General features: G+C 32.7%; 1 protein-coding gene, 2 non-coding genes and 1 pseudogene across 3 annotated transcripts; all 4 read right to left on the bottom strand.

Annotated features, from left to right (window-relative positions):
- Positions 1 to 280: 280 nt before the first annotated feature.
- Positions 281 to 7,520, bottom strand: LOC110603517 (annotated as a pseudogene).
- LOC122722159 lies at positions 4,214 to 4,293 on the bottom strand. Its single transcript, XR_006349083.1, has one exon. It is a non-coding gene; the product is annotated as a small nucleolar RNA J33 (small nucleolar RNA).
- A 2,800-nt stretch (positions 7,521 to 10,320) lies between the features above and the next one.
- TRNAL-UAA lies at positions 10,321 to 10,403 on the bottom strand. The gene has a single exon. It is a non-coding gene; the product is annotated as a tRNA-Leu (tRNA).
- A 1,219-nt stretch (positions 10,404 to 11,622) lies between these two features.
- LOC110603136 (probable 2-carboxy-D-arabinitol-1-phosphatase) lies at positions 11,623 to 14,953 on the bottom strand. Its single transcript, XM_021740826.2, has 7 exons — positions 14,461 to 14,953; positions 13,180 to 13,331; positions 12,972 to 13,091; positions 12,801 to 12,900; positions 12,376 to 12,515; positions 12,206 to 12,285; positions 11,623 to 12,072 (listed from the first exon to the last, which is right to left on the bottom strand). Exons 1-7 carry the CDS (start codon positions 14,600 to 14,602, stop codon positions 11,946 to 11,948), a joined length of 861 nt encoding a protein of 286 aa, XP_021596518.1. The 5' UTR covers positions 14,603 to 14,953; the 3' UTR covers positions 11,623 to 11,945.
- Positions 14,954 to 16,425: the final 1,472 nt, after the last annotated feature.

Here is a 16,425-nt window from a genome sequence, read left to right as displayed (position 1 = left end):
AATATACTATAGTTAAAAATAAATAATTTAATATTCTTTTAATTATTTTAATAATAAATATATTTATAATTTAATTTAAGAGCACTCATATTTTAATATTAAAATTTTAAATAATTATAAGCTTAAAACTAATTTGAAGACTCTAAACTCATTCCGGTTAAAAGTATATCACACATCTAATAAATTTAAATCCAAATCCTGTACAGAACTATTAAAAAAAAAACTTGAAGACTCAAATTATTCTTCAAATTTCTTTAACTGCCGTTTCGCTCTCCTTCTGCCCAAACAGAAAATAAAAATTCTCTGATGCAAACTCCATCCCAAAAGAAATAAAACACTTCGGGGAGGGGATCAATTTTCAAACACATATTCTCACGTGCCTCGCATGAGAACTGTTTACAACTCTCCTGAGCAGATCAAATACGAGCAAAAACTGCACGTCGTTTTACTGAATAATATGTAAAAAACACAAAACTGGAATTGAAAGAGAAGACCGAGAATGATGAGAATGCAAATAATAAGAAAAGCTGCATAGAAAGTGAATGAAAATGGATAAAGCTAATGAAAGACAAGAATAGAGCTAAGATAAGTATGAGCTATGCTATCAAGTAAAATCTGTCAAGTCACTAATAAAGATTCTTATAATTATTCCCATGATTGATTTTCCAGGAAATCCTCTTATTTTCTTGGGATGGGCAATAGGAGAACTCCCATCTGGCATTCTCTATTCTCTTTCCATTTAACAACTTGCTGTTGGGCAGAATTTTCAGACATGAAGCCAAATCAGAATCTGGGATACTCCTGCTTAGATTACCTTGTTAGTTGTTATTAAAGCTGCTAAATCAAAGATTGTATTTTTTTTTCACATGTGCACAAGCATAATTAGGCACTAAAAGAACAGCACAAATCATTACTAACTAGTAACTATTTTTAAGAAGCTAGTATATGAACAAAAAATATGTACATAAGCATGAAGTGAATGATAATGTCTAGACATAAATGCCCATCAAATCAATCACTTTGAATTCTAAGTGTTTTCTATTAGAACAGAAACTCTGAGTTGCAGAAAAATATGAGAATTGAGAGGACTGCAAAAGATGAGGTTGGTGTACTAAATTTCAGGGCCTTCCAATGATTTATTTGATATTATGGATGACTGTTTACGGAGGGACCATTTCCTTTCATTACAATATTTCTGAACAAGTTCCAAAAACAGCTCAGCAACAATCGGATGAGTAAGGAATACTGGGGTGCTTTGAATAATTACTTGGAATAGCAAGGTAGAGTGCTACCACCTCCTTGGCCAGTGGAACATAGTTGAGTCATCATCTACCATGGTTGTAAAAATCTAGTCCCACAGAGAACTCAGAATTGTTAGAATAAGTGATACTGATGGTGATAAACTACCCAAAAAGAGACAGAAAGCCTCACAGGAACTAAGAAAATACATCTCAGAATAATCTATCATGGAAATGAACCATATTCTTGCATTGAAAATCATGTTTGAATCATATCATAGATTATCCATTATTCTCTGAAAAAGCCAACTTACATATATTAAGTCAAAATTATTGTAACACACTTTATATCAATAAAAGGTATAGATAAAGTTCCCATGCAGCCCAAAAATTTAAAGCCAATGGATATAGTGGCAGCCCACTTGAGTGCTTAAATTGATATTCACATTTTCATATATAATTGGGTTCTTGCTTAGTTTGAACAGTAACGGATTTTAAGTAATTGTTCCACATCAAAGTCTTCCCAAGAAACGGAAACTATAACTGATATAACTACAAGCTTCACATGCATAATCTGGTAAAATAAGCACCAAGAGAAAAGGAAAGTGAAGCCAAATGTCATGTAAATTCCGAAAATAAACAAGTGGAATACTGCAAAAATAAAATAAAAAAAAGATAGAAATGCGGTGCATCACCTGTCAATTAGACTTTTTGCCAGTAAGAATAAGAGATATCTGGAGGCCCCTGCTGAATGCCTCATTAAATAGGATCCTTGTCTGCATTGCCTGGAATCCAGGCAGCCAAGACAGAGATGCAACAGGAACCATAACAATCACTCCAATCAGCATATCATATAGCCGAGCCAAGGAGACCACAGTATCCCACACAATAGTGGACTGCAGAAAAGGTCTAAGCACCTGAGCAATGCATATGAGGCCCCAGCCTGTGGGAATAAATAACAACAGGCTGCTCATAAGATCAAGAAATGTAAATTTTGTGAACTCATGTAACAGAACGATCACAAGTATAGCAACTGTAATGACTAGAAGCTGTGTCAGCCGATATTTGATGCACTCATTTGCAGCAAATTTGTCCTGAGCATATGATATGCCGACATAAATTCCAACAGCCGCAATCATGTATATCCAAGATAAAAGGTAAACAGCAACACTAGTGTTCCCACTACTAATGTTCAGATGATATACGACACCATACTGGAAGAAGAAGAAACGAAGGTCCAAAATTATCTCCAAGAGCTTTCCCCACAAACCTGTTGTTCTCAGATGGTCTTGCTCCTCATACCACCATGTTTCCCAACTTTGATCTGGTTTTGCCAACACCCCCCTATACCATATCCAGTTCATGAAATCTTCGAAGTCATATACGGTCTTCAGCCAATCGAAGCCAGATGGATTGAACAGAAAGGGGGAAATTATCCATGAAACAACAAGGAACCAGCAAGAGATAGTCATGATTATGTAAACAGATGTGCTTGCAGCCAAATCACTTCTGGAAGTATACAGCATTAGAATGATTGCAAGTTCAATTGCCTTAACAAAATGGCTTCGAGCAAATAGTCTATAGTTCTCAGCATAGCTTTTGTGCTGAACAACAAAACCACGTGCAGTGGCTCGATATTTGGCACCACCCTGAAGAATAGTTCGACCAAAGAAATGGGCACGTGTTCCTATAGAGAATGTATAAAAAAATGAAGCTAACTGCAACTGCATTATCAAGAAGTCCCTAACAGCTGGAAGAAACCCATGCTCAAGAGAGTTCTCCACGATCATAGGGAGAAGGGTGAAGAGACCTAACTGAATAATGAACTGCTGATTCAGAATTGCCGCAAGGACCTTATTGCTGACACTATTGGACATTGCATAATGCTCTGCACCACTGAGGGCAAGATAAAGATGGCCCCACAAAAAAGCATAAACAATCAGTACCACAACCATTGTGTTGAAGTAGAATCCCACGGTGGTGAAGTAAAATGAGAGCATACGAAAGAAATCCAATCTGTGGCCCAATCGATACACATCTCTGCTTAAAATCTGCTCCCCACTGCCAATTGCAACCTTCGCCTCAAACACTGAGATCTCGTTCAGTCCAACATCCATTCCCTTACCCACCTGTATATACTCATGGTGTGTCACATTGCCACTTCGAAGTGTGCAATTGAAGCCAGCAAATACATCCTCACTAATGTTGATCACTCTAGAAGCCTTGCTGAGTCCACCTCGCTGCAAGAACCAGAACCTATCGAACACATCTGCTTGACCATAGTGCATTCTTACCTTTAAAGGATTAGCAAGAACACGTTGTCCTAGTGTAACAAAACCCATCTCCTGAACCGACATGAACGAAGCAAGTGAGGACACTGAGCCGGTGAAAATATTCTCACGGACGCCTAAAATGGTCGGCCGACTAATTCCATAATGGGTCTTAAATTCCTGCAGCAAATTCCGCATCTTGAGTGCCTCCTCAAAATAATTATCCTGGTTCATGTCAATGGTCTGGACTGCATCACCCCTGGTAAAGACTATGGCATGGTTCTGATTTTCTGATTTACCTTCTCCAATCTTTAAGGAACCAGGCAATCTGATCCGATAAATCTCAACTTCCCTCTGCAGTTGCTGATCATACTTCACAAGAACGGAGTAATACTCAACCTCATCCCTTCCCAAGTGAACTTCATCAACGTATGCAACTCGAAGGGCCTCATTGTTTTTCATCAGATATAAAATCTCCCCAGCATGAGCGTCTCCCCTTGCCTTTTGCTGCCCATACTCTTGACAGGAGACTACATATGTGAATTTCATCAGAGCATTCCCATACTCATGCCCTTTAAACAAAAGACTCACACCACTACTTGCTCGGTCCAGTTTGGGCGAAGATGGTGGCTTGACCGAGTTTAGACCATCCAAACTGTGAATTTTCTTAGAAGAGTGATGAGAAGCAAGCTCCTGTGTTCCCATCCTCATGTCAATTTCAGATGCAGAATCAAGATATGAAAGCATTTTAAGCGCCCTGTAGTAATACATCATTCCTCTCACAGTGCGGGCTAACGTCTGGCCTCTGTATGAAGCCCAAAGACGAAGATCCCTTGACTTTTTGTCCCAGATATCATCATCCTCTTCCATTCCCTCTCTGTGCATTCTCTCTATGAAATTATTCCATTCATCTTCATAGATCTTCTGCAAATAAAAAATGGTTGAAATGCCATCTTCATTTGGCCGTCGAAGCATTTCTTTAGCAAAACACACTTCTTCTTCATAATAAGGGGTCAAGACACTAAAAGCCATCATTTTGTCGACATTAGGTGCATGGGGCATGTTCATGAAGAGGGAATTGCTAAAAAAGGCGATACGCCGTCTTGCCTCAATATTTTTTGGAACATTACGCATGGAATATCTGGAGGTAAGAATAGTGTGCAAACGCCGCAAATTCCTGCTGAGAAACTCATCTTCAGCATCTGGAAACTCAATAGCATTCTCAAAGAGTAACCCTTCATCAGTGGCTGGACTATGGGGGGTGAGACCTTTCTGCCTCAATTGCTCAATAGTCCTTTTTCTCCTTGGAAATTCTCGAATAGCAAGCTCATACAATGCCTGCAATATATTCACTGCCTTGCTTAGATCCTTTTTCTGTCCCATCAAAACCTCAATGAGTGATATTAACCTGGAACGAAAGCGTTCTAGTTTGTTGAGATTGTAAGACTCAGTGACCCTCTCAAACTGAATATTGTTAGTCTATTTCATCAAAAAGTTTTTCAACAATAGAATGTTCTTCAGTGTGATATTTGACAATTGTAAGAAGCAAATTCTTGATGCTATCATAGGCTTCAATTACAGCACATCGTCTATGCTCGTTTTTGCTTATTTTCAACCAAATCCACCTGTCAGGTGCATCTGCAAGCTCTTGTGCCTGATTGAGAGCAAGCAATAGCTCATTGCATAGTAAAACGCAAGGCCAGCGAATAACCCTAATGTTCCAACAATTAGGTGGCAATTGTAAGAGCTCATTCTCTCGGTCGCTGATGATATCTTCTTCCCGGAAAGTTGTGATGATCTCATTCCATATCAAGGCAAATCTAGTTGCCTCCACTTGACTTGATTCAATCTTTTTGTAAGGCTGCCCAAGCCCATATCTTAGTCTAAATCTGTGGATTGCATCACGAAGCTTCTTCACCAGTGTCATCCTAGGACTATGCAACTGTTCTTCAGGCATGAGATTGAACTGCAAAGCGCTAGCAAAAAACTGAAACCTATGCCGAAGGTGCTCAGTGTTTCTAATTTCACCCAAGTGCGAAAACAGCCCAATCATTGCACCAGTGAAAGAAGAGAAAATAGAATACCAGATTTGCAAATCCATAAAGTATATAAGAACAACAGGCATCCAGATCAACACAACTGCAATTCTGTTACTACTAACAAAAAATTCGCGCCAATTGTAAGTGACATTTCTCAGATTTAAAAGAGCCCTTGTCGGGGCAACCATTGGCTTGATTTGAAGGAAATAGCTGAATGTAAATTTTGAAGCCAATACCGCAATCCAAAACAATGTATACCTGACATTGTTAACAAGCCCTTCCCTCAGTCCACGCCCCACGTATATCCTTGTATGAAACCACCATGTCAATACATATAATACACTCCAGTCCAAAGCCTCAAGTGCATTTCTAATCCAAGGAAGTACAAAAAACACCAAAGCCAGCAGCTCAGGAATAACAAACACAAAGACAGCTTCAAGAAATGTAACAATCCTGTGATTTGCCTCATCAGACCAAAAGCCAGCAGAATTCTTTGCACGCCAAATACTTGCATAGAACACCGCAAACACAATTGTCCATGTCAAAGCAACTAAACATTTTAACACCATCCTCAAACCTAGCAATATTGTGTCCTTAGAAACTAAGCTATACTGAGTCCCTGCATCCAAAATGGATTGCAGAAATCTAAGCCCACCCCATGTAATGAAACAAGTCAACAACTTAACCTGCACATCACGACTCTCCAATGCCTGCCACGGATACTTCGTATCCTCCCAAGAAACGATAACACTAGCCTGCAAAAACAAAATCAGCAAAATCCAGAGCCTATCGAAACTCCTAAACACAATCCAAAACGACCTCTGCTCTACGAATCCAGTCTTGCCGATTCTCTTATTCTTCACAACCGTAGCAAAATAATTACTCCCAAAATTAATAGGCCATCCCAGCTTTCTAAAACACCTCCTGCTCCAAAAGAACTCATTTAGATCATCATAATTCCTCCAAGCCGAATGCGGTTTGGTCCCATTATTACTACTATCAACTTCAGTCTTTATCATTTGGTAAAAAGGCATAATAATAGACTTCAAAAAAGCACAATCACCATATACTGAAGGCAAAAATGGTCCACCAGTGTTGGGGTCAAGCCATTTGTCAAGAACTTGATTTAGCTCCATGGCCATGTGGTGATATATATAGCATATGCACTCGGGCATGAACCGGAGTTGACCTGATTCCCCCCATATCAGAAGGTAGAGAGCAACGTACAAGAGCTCACGCTGTAGGTCACTGCTCTTATTGTTGCGCTTAGAAAGAGCTAGTTGGGATTTCCGGCCGACGTAGGAGCACCAAGAGGTGTAATTACTCAATACCTTACTCCGGAAACGGCGAAGAACCTTCAGTTCCAGTTCGTCAGGAATTGTAGGCGGCGGTTTCTGCCGCATTTGTGAGTTGGCTAGATGGAGCACCAGGTGCTCTCTCTGGTTCCGCACGTTATCCCTTTGAAACCCGAAAAGCAATCCCAACCAGTCCATCAAATCCATACGCAAGTCCCGAGTAACAAACGGCAGCCTCAGCAGGTTACTGACGTCTCGTAAGGCGGCGGCTGCGGCTCGCACCTCAGGGTACCGGAGGGACGGATGATCAGATAGGAGGTCATGGATTGGAATTATGTTGTAAACATCCGGAAATGAGAGCGGTGGCGCGTGGGAGCCATCGCGGGGTCGTGTGGGCGAAGCAGGTCCTCGCGACATTGAAAGTTAGTCGACGGAATGATTTCAATGGAAAGGTTTCTGCTTCTGCTTTTCATTTCCAGGGCTTAGAAGAAGGAGAGTGGAAACTGGAGAGTTACGTGGAGATAAGAGAGATGGGGATGGATTTGCGTTGGCTGGCTTCGGTTCACTACGGGACGTAAGAGGAGTATAAAAGCAGACAGAAAGACGTGATTTTTGGATAATACACAACGAAAGAACGGAGAAACTAGAAAACGACACCGTCAACCGAGAATCAGAAACACGGCCGTTGTCATCAAGTAGCTAACAAGAAAGATCAGAATATAGCTGACGAAGGCTAGTAACGCCAGCTACCGTGTTTTGTTCACAACAATTTATTTGCCATGATTTATTTTTTAATTTTCATAGAAATATAGATTTCAACTTTTTTTTTATAAATAATTTTTAAGTTAAAAATAAGAGTAATTTACAAGCCTTCTTGAAATATCACAAAATCTATAAAATTTTAAATTTAATTTTTCATTTAATGAAATATTATTTTCATCATAAAAAATACAAATTTTTATTACTTAATTAGAAATTTTATATTTTTTAATAAATAAAATAATTTTTAAATAGTTACTTTTTTAATTAAAAATTATTTTGATCATTATTTTAATAATAAAAAATTAAAAATATTATTTTAATTTTTAAAAATTAGTGAATTTATGAGTTTTATCTATTATTTTTATAGTAAATAATTTTAATTTTTAAAATAGAAAATTAATATTCTGTATAAAAATTAATAATTTTAATTTTTAAAACAATTAATTTCTATATTATGTAAGTATAAAAATTTTAAAAAATTAAAATTAATTATCTATATTGATTTTTATGAGTATAAAAAATTTTATATTTAACTAAAATTAAAAATTAATTACTCGGCTTACATTAATTTTTATAAATATTAAAATTTTTATATTTATAGAATAATCAATTTTTAAAAATTAATATAATAATCTCTCAATTTTCTGTTATTAAAATAATGAATAAAAATAAATTTTTATTAAAAAATAAAATATTAACTATTTAAAAGGATATTTTGATCATTAAAAATGTAAAATACTTTTTAATCATATATAAATTAAATTTAGAGACTAATTTATTATGAAAAAATCAATGAATGATTTTTCCGTACTTTTATTAAATCTCACAGAAATTTCAGTAAATTATCTTAAAATAATTAAATTTTTTAATTTTAAATAAAACAATTTTAAAAAAATTAATTGAATTGAGTTATTATAAAATTTATTATTTAAAATGAAGGATTAAAGAACTTAAATTAAATTTTCAATTCATTAATATTTTTTTTTTTGAAAAAACAATCCATTAATATTTAAAAATCATATTTTACAATAATTTTAATTTAATTCTAGACAATTTCAATATGTTTTTAGTTGAATTTGAATTGTTATTTTCATTATTTTTTAAGTTTAATTTCAATTTAAATTCAAATACTAATAATTATATATAAAATTATAATTTTTTATGTTTACTTTCAAATATTAAATTATTAATAACAAAAATAATAATATTAATATTTAAAAATATATTATAAATAATTCACAGTAAAAATATAAAAAGATATATATCCAATTAATATTTAATTACAAATCCAAAAATATATTATAATTACATGTATAATTAACAAGTATAAAGTAATTTAATATATTTATAGTTGAAATAATATAGAGAGAGGTAGAATAACTGTAACTAAATAATTAAATTAGTCAAATTACATAGTTAGAAATTTTTAATAACCAACTATCATATATATAGTTAGTTTATAATATTGTTAATAATAATTTAATAATTAATAGAAAAATTATATTTATATGAATAATTTAATTTATGGAATTTGATAGATAATATTAAGTTTAAAAGTAATATAAAATAATATATATATATATACATGACAGGATATTTTATTAAAGGGTGTCATGACTTGTTAATTACTTAAAATCCTAATAAATTATACCATGAGATTACAAAAATTTCACTTATAAAAAGAAAAGTTAAAATATTGTAATACTTCTCTTTCAAATAAGTCTAATTTTTACGTAAAATTATCGGATATAATTTAGTAGATTTTTATTAAAAATTATGGGATCTCCTATTTACAATACCAATTAGATTTTTAAAAAATACGATAACTAATTCATTTATTACGATATCAAAATTAATGATTTAAAGTACGTAATTTTTATATAACTACTTTTAAACTAAAAATATTTTAATATAATCATTTTTCTATTTAATTTATTAACTTGAGCGTCAGAGTATCGCTATATATATGCGAATTATAAATTTACCAGTAACAATAAACTTGTTTCAGCTAAATCAATATAAACATTTTGTATGAACTAAGTTTTTATGAAATTTAGTTTAAAATAAGTCATAAATAATTTAAAGGAATTAGATTTATCCTTTTCTCCTAATTAATAGTTTATGGATTTCTAAATGGCCAAATTAAGTGTTTAGTAACTTGTACTTTTTTATCAATTCTGAAATTAAATTTTTTTTCATCGGTTCATAACGGACGAGACTTTAACTTTTAATTTGATTATATTATTTTTTATTATTTATTAATTATAAAATTTTTATATTAAAGTAAATTTTAATATAATTTAATTAATGATTCATATTTATAAAATAAATATAGATATTATAAAAATAACTATATTAGTTAAGATTAATGGCAAAAAAACTTTGAAGTTTTCACACATGTACTCTAAATTTTTTTTAAATGAAAAAAATAATTGTGGGAGTAGATCTATTAATATTATAATGTATAATTATAAAAATATAAAACTTAAGTTTTTCATTAATAAAAAATTATTTAAAAAATTATTTAATATATTGTTATTAGATAGATTAAAAACGTAAAAGATATAATAATAATAACAAAATAAATTTATTTTATTATTTAAAAAAATTCCAACTAAAATATTATTAAAACAAAATAAAAATTGTGACGTATGCATGCACAAACTCAAAGTAAATAAACTTTCGTTCTGAAAATTCAAATAACGTTAAAAAAACGTGCAGGCTGTGGGGTTCGAACCCACGCGTACTTCAGTACAGAAGATCTTAAGTCTTCCCCCTTAACCTCTCGGGCAAACCTGCTGGATGTTTAAATTACTATCAAATGTTATAACTAGGTTCTCATAACTAAGACACACAAATTATGGCCTTGATCTGTTTGGTTCAAAACCAATCTTGAATAAACCAAAACTCGGAATTGTAATATTTACAAAAATCAAATTGATTTAATTCGATTAGATCGATTTGAATTTTTAATAAATTTTTTTATTATTTACCTCTCATTTATTTTTAATATTTTAAAATTTAATTACAATATTTTAATTTTAATTATTAAAAATAATATGTTATTATACTAATTAGTTCGGTTTAATTTTTTTTTAATTTTTTTATTAAAATTAAATTAAAATAATTTAAACTTTTAAAATTAAAAACCGAATGCTATCCCTACCAATGATATTCAATTTCATTATTATCACAGTGAATTAAAAAAATACTAATAATATTAATATACTACGTTTTTGTAACATTTCAATTTCAAATTGCAGTTGAAGCTAATTGTTTAAAAAATGAAGGAATTAATATATTCTAAAATTTTAATTTGGGATTAGATATGTAATTAAATTTTTTTAAAACGTAAAATTATTAAAATGTTATGGATCTAAAATGTCTGAAAATAAAAATCCATAATTTATGATAAAGAATTAGAGTGTAAAATTAAAAGATGACACATTATATTTGGCTCAATAACCAGAGAGAGGTTTTAATAATTCTTCAGAAATATTTAATGCTCTTTTCAATCACATTTATTTAAATTTAGGACAACGATTAAAAATACTCTATAAAGATGCTCTCTCTCTCTCAAATGAAATTTCCAATAATTTCCTTATTAAACCCCTGTTTCTTTCCCTTTCCCACAAGAAAAATAAGTATTTTCACTTGCATCACTGCAAAAACGTTAGGCAGCCAAAAAAACAATTCTTTGGTTCTCAACCATGCCAAACCTTTAGTAACACACAAAAGGGAAAATGCAAGAAGAGGACTATTAAAGTAAAAAAGTAAAATAAAATTTTTTATTATCCTTTATAGTATAGAAAAATTAATTATTTAATTCCTTAGTTTTCAAAAATACATTAAAATATCCCGTAGTACTGTTAACTTGAAACACTATTACCATTAGAGATTTTGTACTTTCTAAAGTGCTATAACTTACAGAAAAACCTTTTAATAGACTTTTAAAACTACATGAACATTTTTAATATATTTATTTTTTTTAAATTAAGAAATTAACTAGTTCATTTCCTTATACTACTGGGATTAAATAGCAATTTCCCAAAAAAATTTTCAGGAAAGGTCTTCACAAAACACATTGTTATACAAGATGCAAGTGTCGTTATAATTCAGTTGTAAGTTTTACTAAGTGGCGCTTCATCTACCAATAATATCACATCTATTACAGCTAAACCCAGATCAATGAAAGTTTCCATAGATGAAATCATAATGATTTCATAAATCTTCACCCCATTCTTTGCTTCATCACTCCATGAGTACTTACTGCTGTTTCTGATAGGTGCTGTGGTGTGGTCAGCAGAATTTAACTTGTTCATTCAATGTGCCACAGAAGTTTCAGTATTGATAAATATGATCAGTGTACATGTGGGCTGTCATATTCAACGATTGAAGCATCGCTTCTCCTCTTTTGTTGAAACTAAATACAGATATCCCACCATTGTTCACATCCATTGCCCGGAACCTGAACCAACACAAGTGGTAAAATTGCCAAAGCAATCCTAGAAGACTGTTCATGACTCACTATTAAACTCGCAAGGATTGATCGACAAATCACTGCCTAGTTGATTGCAGTTATAACAAGACTATCTCCTTACCTCTCTGGGCCTAAACCCAAGGCAGTGCAGATTAGTGCCCTCAAGATTGACTTGTGAGTGACAACCAGAAAATTTTCTCCCTGATACATGAGAAAGATTGTTATATCACTTGTATGGTTATATCATCATTTCTAGAAACATTAATGAGAAAGGAAAAGTGAAGAGCTTACAGGTGAAAACAATATTTCCTTCCAAGCTTCCCGAGCTGTCCCCCATAGTTTTCGCACAGGGTAGACACCATTCACATAAAAATTAGCAGGATCTTCTCTCCATGATGTATATTCCTTTGGATATCTCACTCTAGCATCCACTGCCTCCGAACACTGAACGTGATTTAGTCACATAGAAATTGTAGGGAGAATAACAGTTCATTACTGTTCTAAAGCTTATCTTGCTAAACTAGTATCAATAAGCTTCAAGCTAGCTAGAAACAGACTTTCATAATTTAAAATGACCATGTTATGACCAGGTGAACATCATAGTAAACTAAAACCTGACTCATTTGGTGGATGTGCGACCATACAAGAAAGAGCAACTTATTTGCAAATCTCAAGTTCTAAGACTAACTAAAAAAATACAATACAAGGGGACACACCATTTCTCATGCCTTCAAGGAAAAAAAGATGAGCCTCCTTCAGTGAATCAAGGAAAACCAGTGGCTCTTCTTTCCCTTGCCATATGACTTCAGCACTGGACTGCATGAAAACTCATGGTTGTAAATTGAGAAAATAAAAACAAATTAACATGATTATCATAATAATCAAACCTTGGCACGAGATATTGGACTTGAAAAGCAACGATCAAAATGCATATTTTCTAAGGCTTGCCTACACCTCTCTGCTTGTTGCACTCCAGTCTCAGTTAAGACAGATAAGTTTGAGCTTCCCTAGATATGCATCAGCAACCAAATAAGCGGAAAGAAATTTAATGGAAGTCTGGATAAGAAAAATGTTGTCTACAGCAGCCATATAAACCTGAATTCTACCCTCTTCATTCCAAGAGCTAAGCCCATGCCTTATAAGAGTCACCTTCTTTGGTGATGACAGCAATTTCTGAGTAAGTGATATCGTTGCCCTTTCAAAACCATATGCACCACCAGTGATGAAAGCATCATTTTGAACCATCTCTGTCATCAATTCATGAATAATATCAACTTCAAGTTGGAGCAAGCATCAACACTTTTGACAAAATTGTCTACACGAACCTCAAGTTTAGGGTGGAAAGGAAGCATAATTAAATAACTTGCTCATGCACATGCAGGTTGACAATATTTTCTATCCGTGTACTTAAACTTTGTATTCGAATTTCCAACTAATGAATTTTAACTCAGTAGTACTAAATTGCCTCCAATCTGTAAGATCTCTAGTTTGAGTACAGTCAAAGCCACGTCAACTTAAGAAAAAGCATTTGCATTCCAATTGTTGCTCAAACAAAATATAAGAAATTAAATTCCTTTACCAAACATTTAGGTTAGCAAACACTAGATTTGACAATGTTCTTGCGTATTCATCTAAATTCTAAAGCTTTTTAAATTTTTTCCAGAGAACACTGTGGTCTCTACTGTCTGAGACAGATATGAACAATAAAAATCCTTATACCAGTTTCTGAAAATGCTTAGGCACTTGCAACAATCCATCCAGGGAAAAAAAACCTGTGTGCCTGTGGATCATCACAAGCATATTACGAAATACCTGTTAAATTGCCCATGAGGTTTCAACATATTAAGTCCCGTCAATTCTAAAATTATTCATGAATTTCCTAAAATCAAACTCCCTTTTGTTTTCACTACTGAAATTCTCCACGCAACAAACCAAAAAATGTCCAATAACACTCTCATGAAAAATGGTTCTCGGTATTAATCCCAAGAAACTCAAAATTAGCAGCCTGTGTGCCTACGGATCATCAGAAGCAGATTATGAAAGGCTTGTCAAAGTGCCCAGGAAGTTTGAACATAGTTGTCAAAGTGCCCAGGAAGTTTGAACATAGTAAGGATTGTCAATTCTAACAATTTCCTAAAATCAAAATCTTTTTTATTTTCACTACTCAAATTCTCTAAGCAAAAAACCAAAAAATGTCCAATAACAATAATTTGTCGGTATTAATCCCAGAAAAACTAAAAAAATGAGGTTTCTAAACCACTTTCACATTAAAAATCATTCAGAACTTTGGAATCCTTCATAATTAAATTGATATTCGAATTAACTAAGGAAACTTAAACGATTGATTTCAAGAAAGCCAAGAAATGAAAAACTTACCAGTCGCTAAGGGAACTTCTGGAGTAGAATTTGAACATTGAATCCGAAGTCTAGCAGAGTATTTAACAGACCTCGTTGAATTACATAAGGAGCTAAAGCTTGAACAAAGAGGGAGTTCGAAGGTGAGAGCTCCACAAACCATTTTGTCTCAAAGCTTATGTATAGAATACTTATGGGCACTGTTTCTTTCTAGTTTTCTCTGGTTTTGTTCCCATAAGGCTCTCCTGCCATGTTAGATAGATAGTTTCTGAGCATTTGTGAGAGGAATGATTTACTGTGGATGATCGTAGCTTATAGCGAGATAGACTTGTTGATAATTGGACGGTGGGGACAGAGCAATCTGCTTGATTTGTGGAGATCGATTAGCATTGAATCTGGCATTTTTGGAAAATGATTCTCGTCCTTACGTTCCTTTTTCATCGTGGATATGCCAGTATGGGAATAGAAGATTCGAGGTGGATGGCAGGATTGCATATTGGTCAAGAGTTGAAGACATGTTTGTTGGATAAGGCAAAAACTTGAAACGCCGTCGAATTTCAATCACAATATCTATGCAGAGCAAGAAGAGGCTTACAAGCTCTAAAAATAAGTTGATTTTTTTATTTATAATTTTTTTTAAGTTTATAAACTGAAAAAACTAAGTTGAGAAATTAAATTTTCATTTTGGTGGTATTTATAAGTTACTTTGATAAATTAAGTTATTATTTTGTCTTTATTTAATTTTAAAATATTATTTTATGTATTAATTAATATATTTTTTTAGTAATTTTAATAATATATTTATAATTTGATTTTAAATTTCATATAAATATGAATAGTAGTGTTTATTTAATGAGTATTTTTATATTATTTAATAACTTATTGGAATATAATTGGTTTGGTTTAATGTAACACCTCTGTAACCTGTAACTTCTCTTTTATTTTTTATAGTAGCGACTAGATAAACTAAGCCCAGAAAAAGGCCACATCAAAAAAATAAGGAAGGTGTAAGAAAAAAATTCAACAGAGACATTATTTTGTAAAAATTTGCAACAGAAAGTAAATTGTAGGTAACGAGAGAAGAATGATGCTGGAATTTAGTTAGAGTTTAATTTAAATAAGTAATTAAAATAAATAAAATATACTATTTTTTAAAAAGTTAATAATATAATGTGAGATCAAATCCTTTAAAATTCATTAATTTCTTGGATTTGGAAAAATTAGATTTTTGGAAGTTCTAAAACCCTCAAAATTAGGGGTGTAAACGAACCGAGCCGAGTTTTGAAGAGCTCAAGTTTGGTTCGTTAAAATTTTTTCGAGCTCGAGCTGAGTATTAAGAAGCTCAAGCTTGACTCGTTTAGCAAACGAGCTTAGACGAGTCGAATTTTTATCGAGCTGAGTCGAGTTTTAATCGAGCTGAGTCGAGTTTTAATCGAGCTGAGTCTCGAATAGTTCACGAGTAATTTAATTTATTTACATGTATAATGAGTTTTAGTTTAAAACTAATAAGTTTAAAACTAAAATAATTTTAGTTAAATAAGTATATTTACAAATTAGCATATAAACTTATAAAGATAGTTTTTAAATCTCAATTATCTAAATATATGCAAGTTTAAGAGTGTAACTAAACTATATAGAGCTGAATTTTAAAAAATTTAGATTTGACTCATTAAAATATATGCAGGGTTTGAGTTTATTTCTTTTATGATAGTAATTTCAGTTTGCTTAACGAAACTGTTCACGAGCCTATTCGCGAGCTTGCTCATGAACTCAGAAACGAGCCAAGCTCACGAGTCTTAACGAGCCGAATACTATGGAGCTCAAGTTTAGCTCGTTTACCAAACGAGTCTAAAAATTAAGCTCGAGCTTTACTCGTTTAGAAATCGAATCGAGCTCGATCGAGTTTTTATCGAATCGAACCTCGAATAGCTCACGAACGGTTTGGTTCATTTACACCCCTACACAAAACCTCACCTCCCTTACAAA

The sequence above is a fragment of the Manihot esculenta genome, chromosome 16 (genome assembly GCF_001659605.2).
Source record: "Manihot esculenta cultivar AM560-2 chromosome 16, M.esculenta_v8, whole genome shotgun sequence".
Lineage (NCBI taxonomy): Eukaryota > Viridiplantae > Streptophyta > Magnoliopsida > Malpighiales > Euphorbiaceae > Manihot > Manihot esculenta.
Note: the sequence above shows the minus strand (reverse complement) of the source record. Positions and strands in the feature narration are given on the sequence as shown.